This window comes from Pelmatolapia mariae, linkage group LG16_19, assembly GCF_036321145.2.
Source record: "Pelmatolapia mariae isolate MD_Pm_ZW linkage group LG16_19, Pm_UMD_F_2, whole genome shotgun sequence".
Classification (NCBI taxonomy): domain Eukaryota; kingdom Metazoa; phylum Chordata; class Actinopteri; order Cichliformes; family Cichlidae; genus Pelmatolapia; species Pelmatolapia mariae.
This window is the reverse complement of record NC_086241.1, coordinates 28,001,212-28,011,762: the sequence shown is the minus strand read 5'-3', so window position 1 is coordinate 28,011,762 and position 10,551 is coordinate 28,001,212. Positions and strand designations below refer to the sequence as shown.

The 10,551-nt window shown below is 40.7% G+C and overlaps 1 protein-coding gene across 1 annotated transcript; it reads left to right on the top strand.

Moving 5' to 3' along the window:
• Positions 1-6,011: 6,011 nt before the first annotated feature.
• tent5c (terminal nucleotidyltransferase 5C) lies at positions 6,012-8,764 on the top strand. The gene is made up of 2 exons (XM_063498803.1): positions 6,012-6,133; positions 7,086-8,764. Exon 2 carries the CDS (start codon positions 7,108-7,110, stop codon positions 8,257-8,259), a length of 1,152 nt encoding a protein of 383 aa, XP_063354873.1. The 5' UTR covers positions 6,012-6,133; positions 7,086-7,107; the 3' UTR covers positions 8,260-8,764.
• The last annotated feature ends 1,787 nt before the right edge of the window (positions 8,765-10,551 follow it).

The following is a 10,551-nucleotide window of genomic DNA, read 5'->3' as shown; positions in this document are numbered from 1 at the left end:
TCTTACTCGTGAAACCGAATCTTAAGTCACCTATTCCCTGACTCATTCACTGATGTGTTTGTGTGTTAGGGTGAGCAATGTGGAAGGGGATTCATTTTTGACACGAGGAAAATAAATCTCACATCAGTTTAGAACTTTTTTTTTTATATATAATGATGTTGAATGGGGATGTAATTAGTTTTGTATACTGTACTTTTCACTTTGTTCAGTTTGCAATTTTCTCCCTTTTTTGTTATGGATTTTGCTGCGATTCCTTAGTAAATTGCTTCATTTTTTGTCTTTAAGTCTGTTCATTTTTGTGTGTTCTCATTCAGGATACAGTTGTCTTTTCAGTCCTCTCACAGCGTCAGGGGGATTCTGCAGTTTCTTTCTAAAGAATCATTAACAATAATTCATCTTTGAGAGTGAGCGAAAAGCTTTCTTGTAAATACTTAGCATGAAATTCTTGCGAGGTTTCTTCCACAGAAATCCATGAGGTAAGTTCAGCAGCTGGGGAAAATATCTACCAGACACTACATAGTCCGAAGAACTGTGTCGTGCCACGGCGGTGTATGTGTTTCAGTGGATTGTACTTTGTCTATATAAAACAGGCTTGTCTTCAGGGGGGTTAGTGGTTCGAATGCTGTCTTTTAAATGGTGGCTGTGTGTGTCTCCCAGGCAGTGGGTTATGTGGAGGCGTGTGCGTGACAGCCAACTTCATATCTCATATTTCAGACTTTGAATGCTTACAGAACAGCTTTTTGGAAGTGTATGTAACTGTGTGGGAGGGTATTCATTTTTGAAATCCCACATCAGTTTAGAACAGTTTTATATATAATGATGTTGAATGGGGACGTCATTAGTTTTGTATACTGTACTTTTCACTTTGTTCGGTTTGCAATTATTTCACTTTTTTTGTTATTGATTTTGCTGCAAATCCTTAATAAATTCAGACTCAATCAAAATCAGAGTACTTTAATAGTCTTAAATTATGTAATTGTTTCATTTTGTTCTTTAAGTCTGTTCATTATTATGTGTTCTCATTCAGAATACATTGGTCTTTTCAATCCTGTCACAGCGTCAGGGGGATTCTGCAGGTTCTTTCTAAAGAATCATTAACAATAATTCATCTTTGAGAGTAAGGGAAAACCTTTCTTGGGGATACTTAGCATGCAGATGTGGTGATTATCAATATAGGTGTGATCTAAAGAGGATTTTTAAGTTTGTGTTCTAGTGAAATTCTAGTGAGGTTTCTTCCATTGAAATCTATGAGGTAGGTTCAGCAGCTGGGGAAAGTATCGGCCATCATTGCTTCCTGTATAACTTCCTGTATTGCTGTTAACAGTTAGTAGAAGGCCAAGTATTTGGCTATAAACAAGTGTGTCGTTTATATCTATTAAACAACACACTTTTCTTCAAGACATACAGAAGATTAACTGTACTCAGCCACTGCAACTGACCACTGGTTACGTTTTGACAGATTTAGACATGCATTTGTTCTGGTGTAAGATGATCACACTAAGCCCATGAAATTTGTGAATATGTTGTTAGTCAGAGGATGGTTTATATGGCTACCAGCAGTTTTTAGTTCGTGAGGATCACCAATCTAAATCCAAGACAGGACCCTTCTGTGACCCTCCCTAAGCTTGTGTGGGTTTACAGGAGCTCCAGTTTACTCCACTATCATGAACCATGGCAGGCTAATGCTAACTGATTCAGCTCAGGACAATCTTGCAGAAGAGATTCCTAATATTAAGAGTCTGGTTTCCTGGTTAAAGATTATTTAAAAAAAAAAAATCAAAAAAAAAAAAAAATCCTCTAATTCAGAACAAGATTGAGAGTTTTCATTTAAGCATTTTTAAGGCAAGGCAAGTTTATTTATATAGCACAATTCAACAACAAGGTGATTCAAAGTGCTTACAGAGACATTAAAAACAAAAACAAATAAAAAGCATGATTTAAAATTGATTAAAAAAACAAAACAAGAAACAAACAAACAAACAAACAAACAAACAAACAAACAAACAAAAAAAACCAAAAAAAAAAACAGTATATAAAATCAGAACAGTAGATAAAATCAGTAGTTAAAATTGAAGTTTTGAAATTTAAGCTTAAAAGTGTGGATTTGGTGCTTTATTCAAATGCAGCTGAGAACAGGTGAGTCTTCAACCTGGATTTAAATAAACTGAGTGTTTCAGCTGATCTGAGGCTTTCTGGGAGTTTGTTCCAGATATATGGAGCATAAAAGCTGAATGCAGCTTCTCCGTGTCTGGTTCTGACTCTGGGAACTGATAAAAAACCGGATCCAGATGACCTGAGGGATCTGGAAGGTTCATACTGGGTCAGGAGGTCACTGATGTATTTTGGTCCTAAACCATTCAGAGCTTTATAGACCAGCATCAGAACTTTAAAGTCTATCCTCTGACGGACAGGCAGCCAGTGTAAAGACCTCAGAGCTGGACTGATGTGGTCCACTTTTTTGGTCTTAGTGAGGACTCTAGCAGCAGAGTTCTGAATGAGCTGTAGTTGTCTGACTGATTTTTTAGGTAGACCTGTAAAGATGCTGTTACAGTAATCAAGCCTACTAAAGATGAATGCATGGACTAGTTTTTCCAGGTCCTGTTGAGACATCAGATCTTTTATCCTTGAAATATTCTTGAGGTGATAGTAAGCTGATTTTGTTATTGTCTTAATGTGTTTTTCTAAGTTTAGGTCTGCATCCATCACTACACCCAAATTTCTCGCCTGGTTTGTGGTTTTTAGGTGTATAGATTGAAGTTCTCTGGTGACCTGTAATCATTTTTCTTTGGCACCAAAGACTATTACTTCAGTTTTGTTTTTGTTTAGCTGGAGAAAATTGTGGCACAACCAGTCATTAATTTCCTCAATGCATTTACCAAGAGCCTGTACAGGGCCTCGGTCTCCTGGTGACATTGTGATATATATTTGTGTGTCATCTGCATAGCTATGATAGTTTATTTTGTTGTTCTTTATAATCTGTGCCAGTGGGAGCATGTAAATGTTAAACAGAAGGGGTCCCAAGATGGAACCTTGGGGAACTCCACATGTGATACTTGTCTGCTCAGATGTGAAGTTACCTTTTGATACAAAGTATTTCCTGTTTTCTAAGTATGTTTTGAACCAGTTTAGTACAGTTCCTGAAAGTCCTGCCCAGTTCTCCAGTCGTTTGAGTAATATGTTGTGGTCAACTGTATCAAATGCTGCAGTGAGATCCAGTAAAACTAAGACTGACATTTTTCCACTGTCTGTATTCAGACATAAGTCATTAAACACTTTGATCAGAGCAGTTTCAGTGCTGTGGTTCTGTTTAAAACCTGACTGAAAGGCATCATAGCAGTTATTCTGTGTTAAGAAGTAATTGAGCTGTTGAGAAACTGCTTTTTCAATGATCTTACTTAAAAATGGGAGATTTGAGATCGGCCTGTAGTTGTTCATTTGTGTCTTGTCAAGATTGTCCTTTTCAAGTACAGGTTTAATTACAGCAGATTTTAGTGATTCTGGAAACACACCTGACATTAAAGAAAAGTTGACGATCTGTAACAGGTCTGACTCCAAAGTCTTTGAGACCTTTTTGAAAAAACTTGTTGGCAGGACATCTAAACAGCAAGAGGAGGAGTTCAGTTGACCTAAGATGTCCTCCAGGTCTTTGCTGTTAATAGGGTGAAACTGTTTGATGGTGTTTAAACAGTTTTTTGGTGGACACAGTACATGTCCTGGATCTGCTGTTGATGAACCAATTGCTTGTCTAATCTTTTGGATTTTTTCTGTGAAGAATTTGGCAAAGTCATTGCAGGCCATGGTCGAATGAAGTTCAGTTGCCACTGACACAGGAGGGTTTGTTAGCCTGTCAACTGTAGAAAATAAGACCCGAGCATTATGACTGTTTTTGGTGATGATGTCAGAGAAGTAGGACCTCCTTGCACTCCTCAGTTGTAAATTATAATTGTGAAGTTTCTCTTTATAGATGTCATAATGAACCTGGAGGTTTGTTTTTCTCCATCTGCGCTCAGCTTTCCTACACTCTCTTTTTTCATTTTTCACCAGTGTGGAGTTTCTCCATGGAGACTTTTTCCTTCCAGAGATAACCTTCACCTTAATGGGAGCAATAGTGTCCATTACATTTAACATTTTAGCATTGAAGCTAGTGACGAGCTCATTGACTGAACCTCTGGACAGGTCAGGTGTTAATGGGAGGACCTGGTTAAAGATCTCACTACTGTGTTCAGTTATACACCGTTTTGTGATCACTGCTGTTGATATATTTGTGTGGGCTGAAATTTTACTTTCAAAGAAAACACAGTAATGATCAGACAGGCCCACATCAGACACAGTAACCTTTGAAATGCTCAGGCCCTTGGAGATCAGTAGGTCAAGAGTGTGTCCTCTATTATGTGTGGCCTCTGTTACATGCTGAGTTAGCCCAAAGTTGCCCAGAGTGTTACTGAGGTCTTTAGTCCCTTTGTCCTGAGGGTTGTCCACATGGATGTTAAAATCCCCAACAATAATTACACAGTCGAAATCAACACAGATCACAGACAGCAGTTCACTGAGATCGTTAAAAAAGTCTGTGCAGTATTTGGGAGGCCTGTAAACATTAAGAAACACAACTTTGGATGGGGCCTTCAGCTGTAAAGCCACATATTCAAAAGACTGAAAACTTCCAGGAGATAGCTGCTTACATTGAAATGATTCATTAAATAAGACAAGAGATTAAAGAGATTTAAGGACTTCAAGACTGCTTTTGTTTGACCTCTGAGTTGCATTCTGTTACTCAGATACAGGGGTATTTCCAGGATTATTAATTTTTGAATTTATTGATTTAAGTGGAGAAGAAGAATGCTGGGGGGTGTCCACAGGAACTTGGAATATCTAATGAGGAATAAATGGATTGTGAAAAACACAGGGCACAATTTTCTGGTTTCAGTGGAGCCCTATGTCATCATAGAGGTGGTGTTACATGAAAAGTGACACTAAGAAGAGCTAAAAGATAGTTTTGTTTAAATGACTGCTTAGTGAAGTTGGTGAAATGAGTATTTAGGCCTTTTATTTAAGTAATAGAACAAGTGTTTTAAGCTCAAACGATACTTACAGCTGAAGGACATTTTAATTAGTTACACACTGATAGGTAGTTTTATAATATTAACAATAAAAAAAAATAATAAGTCACAGGAGACTTAAAAAGTATGGACTACAAAGTGCAATGATTGCACTTAAAATACAGTGGAGTGGAAGTAGAAAGTTGTAAAAAATAAAGTATAAGTACATTTACCCTGTACTTCAGCGACTACTTATCCATATTCCAGCTCATTCAATGGCTTTGAGAATAGCTCCATTCTTAGTACTTTAATCAAATGTCAGTGGTGATAATTACTATTTTTTAAACAAACAGTTAAGTACTAGCAATGCAATATTATGCACAGGATAAATATTTTGAGTCAGAATTACTGTGAACACACACACAAACACATAAATGGTAATAATTAACAGTAGCTATCTCTGATACATAGATGGTAGTTTTAGCTTCCCTGTTTTAAATAAATATGTATCCATAGTACATATGAATTTTTTTTTGAAGTAACACAAATTAGTGGATTTTATTATAAAAGTCAAAATATCAGCAAAGTGAAATTAAATTAAATTATGAAATCTTTGCTTACCAACAGTTAAATGCTACTCTTAAACTAGACGCTCCTGGTTACTTGGCAACGCATAAACCTCATTGGCCAATCACATACTTAGCAAAGCGCATTGGTACAATCTGACGCGACCATTCTAAGATTATGTGATCTGCAGACGATGAAAACTGAGGTTTTTGGTAAATATTTAAAGTTAGTATTTTATTTTAACTATCCTCGTTGTATTGCTCACATTGTACTTTCTAAGTGTAAACGGCACACTACATAGTCCGAGGAACTGTGTCGTGCCACGGCGGTGCATGTGTTTCGGAAAGGTAGTACTTCGGCTATATAAAACAGGCGTGTCTTCAGTGGGTTTGGTGGTTCTAACGCTGTCTTTTAAACGGTGGCTGTGTGTCTCTCTCGGGCAGTAGATTATGTGGAGGCGTGTGCGTGACAGCAAACTTCACATCTCGCATTTCGGGCTTTGAATGCTTACAGAACAGCCTTTTGGAAATGTATGTATCTTTTAAAACCCTCCTCAGTTTCTTACGCAAATCTGTGTTTTATTTTCGTAGTTGGGGAAAGTGGTGCGTTCGCTAAGTTTGAATTGCTAAATTTAAAGTTTGCCGTGCTGTAGCCACGATTCAAAAACGTGTCGCCGGTTGCGCTATTTTAACGTGAGACGTAGATACCTAAAAGTGTGTTGCTTGAGGATATTCCAACTTTGCATAACCGCTGAATTCACAAAGGGTTTTATGGCCATATGGCTCGACACTAAGTTAACCATAATACTATCTTGCTAGTGTAGTGATAAAGCATTCTTATCGTCAGTTTCAGAGCAGAGTTTGGTACGCGTTTTAAATGCTGTTAGCACTGAGCCTTATTTGCTGTACATAGAGTAAAACTTGATTTTGACCTCCGCACGGCTAAATTGACAAGTCAGCTGGAACAAATAACTGCTGTTTAAAATTTTGCCCAACGTGTGTCGCGGCGACTTTTGCCGCTCCACGTAGTGGTGAATAACTAGTAGTAGTACTGGTTGTTTATTCGGGAGACCCCCGGCTTTACTGGACTTGAAGCTAGCTCGGTGTTTGTCTCTCAGCGGTTCTGGAATAAAAGGCAGGCTTGTGCAGTGAGCTGTTCTAGAAACCTCACGGGCTCTGTCCTTTTACTGTGTGTAGCGTGCAGGTTGTCTCGTGCTCGCGTTCTCCTGTGCTCGTGCTGAACGCTGCTGTTGCTGCTCCTGTTTCACGGCAAGAAAATGGTTCTTGATTACATTTAACTGCGCCCGCCCCCCCTTAGACACTCATTACTACAGCTAGACTAAATTTGGTAAAATTAAGAAAAAGTGATTTGGTTTCCTTTAAAGAATATTGGCTAATATTGTCACATGGTAGACTTTATTTGGTATGTGTCACACTTGAGGGCTGTCACTAACATTTTGTGTTTTCTGTCCTGCCTCCTTAGTCAATCTAAACTTTTTGAGAAGATGGATAACAAGGAGGAATCAAACAGTTGTCCCTTCAGTGTCTTGACTTGGGAGCAGGTGAGCCGGCTCAATGAAGTTCTGACTGAGGTCGTGCCCGTTCATGGACGGGGGAACTTTCCTACTTTGGAGGTGCAGCTGAATGATATTGTGGCTCGGGTGCGCTCCCGCCTTGAGCTCAGCGGCATTAAGGTGAAGGACGTACGGCTTAATGGCTCCACAGCCAGCCACGTGCTGGTGCAAGATATTGGCTGGAGCTACAAGGACCTGGACGTCATCTTCAGGGTGGACTTGCCACACGAGGCTGAGTTCAAGCTCATCAAGGATGTTGTGCTCGGTACCCTGCTGGACTTCCTGCCTGAGGGTGTGAACAAAGAGAAAATTACACCAATGACCCTCAAAGAGGCCTACGTGCAGAAGCTAGTCAAAGTGAACACAGAGCAGGACCGCTGGAGCCTCATCTCCCTCTCCAACAATAATGGCCGTAACGTGGAGCTGAAGTTTGTGGACTCAATACGTCGGCAGTTTGAGTTCAGTGTCGACTCTTTTCAGATTGTGCTGGACTCCATGCTCTCCTTCTATGAGGTGGAGCAGGCACCCATGTCAGAGGCCTTTCACCCCACTGTTAGCGGGGAAAGCATGTATGGAGACTTCAACACTGCGCTGAGCCACCTGCGAAACAAGCTCATTGCCACCAAGCGGCCTGAGGAGATCCGAGGCGGTGGCCTGCTCAAGTACTGCAACCTGCTGGTGAGGGACTTCCTGCCTGCCAGCGAGGAGGAATTCAAGGGCCTGGAGCGATACATGTGCTCACGCTTCTTCATTGACTTTCCTGACATAGGAGAGCAGCAGCGTAAGGTGGAATCCTACCTCCAGAGCCACTTTGTTGGCGAGGAGAAGAGCAAGTACGACTACCTCATGATTCTCCGGCGAGTGGTTAACGAGAGCACGGTGTGCCTCATGGGTCACGAGCGGCGGCAGACCCTCCACCTCATCTCGCTGATGGCCTTCCGAGTCCTGGCGGAGCAGAACGCGATCCCCGACGCGTCCTGTGTCACCTGCTATTACCAGCCAGCGCCTTACGTCCGGGACCACAACTTCAGCAACTACTATGTGGCCAACCAGAACATTCCAACATGGCTGCCGTGTAACTGACGAGACAAACGACTTGGGATGAGCAAGATGGCGTCGTTACTGCTGCTGCTTTTGAGAAGAGAAGGAATGAATTAAAAAAAAAAAAAAAAAAAAAAAAAAAAAACATAAAAAAATGTTTGGCAATAAATAATTTGTTCCTCTCAAGGCACAATTATATTTAATTGGACAAGCGTTTTGCTTTTGTTTTCTCATTCCTTTACCGACAGAGGTGTCTAGGTCATTGAATAGAAAGTGATATTTTTAAGTGTTTCGATTTTGTTTTTTTGTTTTTTTCTCTCCTCATGTTTGGTTGTTTCACTGTTTATCAATCCCATTCTTAATGGAGTTGCATTTTGTGCCTTAACCTCCAGGTTTACCCCATCAGTAATTTACGTATGGGCTGTGATTTGGAGAAAGGAAAGAGGAGCTAATGCCGTAGCCTTACATTTGGTTTTCATCTTGATTTAAAAAAGAAAAAAAAGAAAAGGGTTAGGAAAAAAAGTTGGAAAAAATGCATAAAATATTGAAAAATAGTATTATTGGGGAAAGAGTAATAATAGGTGACTGCCAAAAAAAAAGGGGGGGGGGGGGGGGGGAAGCTCATCACCGGTGTTAAAGTTTACTGTGGAGGGAGAAAAGGTGGTACACTAATACACTAATATCCTGTCAGAAATCAGTGGGCAGCGAGGAGCCGATTTGTTTTAATTCATTTTGACATGTAAATATTTCTGAGACATTTGTGCCAGCGGTGCCTGTGATTTGTAAATGATGCAAAAGAGAAAAAAATATATTTTTTATTTTTCCACTGTGAATTTCAACATAGGATTGGCTCCCCTCCCTCCCCCCCCTTTACCTTGTTTCCTCAGCCTTGTACCTTTCAGTCGAGACTGGCTTCGAGTGGAACTCTCAGACAGCGTAGGCCTCAAATACATGACCTCACTACTTTCCCTGTCTTTTAAGTCCGAAAGCCTTGCCATTGACCTCCGCATGCCACGGCCCCTGGGTTATTGTGGGAGGCAAATGGACAGGACTGAGCCTGGTGGGGGGTTTAGAGAATGTGCTTGGCTGGGAGTCCCGGAGTGACAGGCTAGTTGTCTCTTCCCTTAAAAGGAGCAGCACATGGCGGGGCCCGAAGGGTTGTCCCTCACAGCTACTGCATGCTCGACAGCAGCCCTGAAATGGGAGCCACCTCTGACGCAGCTCGGTGCCTCTCCAATTACTCTTGGTCTATAATTATCATCCTTCTCTTTTTTTGTCCTGGGGTTAGCTACCTTTGAAGCAGGGAGCTGGAGCCTGGTTGTGTGATCTGCAGCAGCCCTGCCACCTTACATATGTGGCAGCTGAATCACTTCCTGTCCTCCTCATCTGTTGCCTGATGGGACACGGAGCGTTTTGAACCCCTTTTGTGGTCATGGAGAGGGCAGACAACATGCCTGCTAGTGGGATACCATTCCCCCTTTCAGACCTGGAATTTCATCAGTGTGGAAGCTACGACCAAAACGGCAGCAGAGATGAAGTCGCCACTCCAAACCTATGAATTTCTATTTGTAGCCAAGCCTAATATTAGCTGTTAATTTCTGAACACCTGAACACACTGATGACCTAAGCTGGGAGTATTTCTGGCCACCACTGCTCCTGTTGGTTTTTCTGACATCACAGCAGCCAAGTTTGAGAGGATTTCCTCATGAACTTGTTCTCCCAAATGCCCTTAGTTTCTCAGAAGTTCGGCTCCCTGTATTGCTGCTGCTGATCTCACTGTGGCTTGTGTTGGTGTGAGATAACCGCAGACTTCTTATCTGGTTGGCTCACAATGTCGGGGTTGATAGAACAATTGAGGGAGATCAGTTTGGTCTGGCTGCAGGTCACATTTGAGGGGCAGGTTGTGCTGTGTCAGCTTAGCTGCAGCGTGTTTTTTGTTTTTCCGTTTTGTTTTGGGTTTTTTTTTTTTTTTTTTTTTAATTTCTTTTAAGAACATGCTCTTGGACCAAAAGTCTGCTTTACAACCAGCAACTGAAGCACTCAAGTGCCTGTCACTCTGTGGAGAGTTGATCTTTTTAAAAGGTTTTTTAATGGTGGTCATAAAGGGGGAAAGGTTAGCAAAAGTTTTCTTTCAGCCTGTGAAGCTTTGATATAAAACTGTCTATATTAGATACAAGTTTATAAGGTGAATGCACATATTTTTGGTTGAGGAGCAAAGTAATTTTGGTTTGACTTTAAAATTTGAGGGGTTTTTTCCTATTAAGATTATTTTTCTTTAACATTAGTTTGTCCCAAACCTTATTTTTTTTCCTTAAAATATGCAGTCATTCCCAT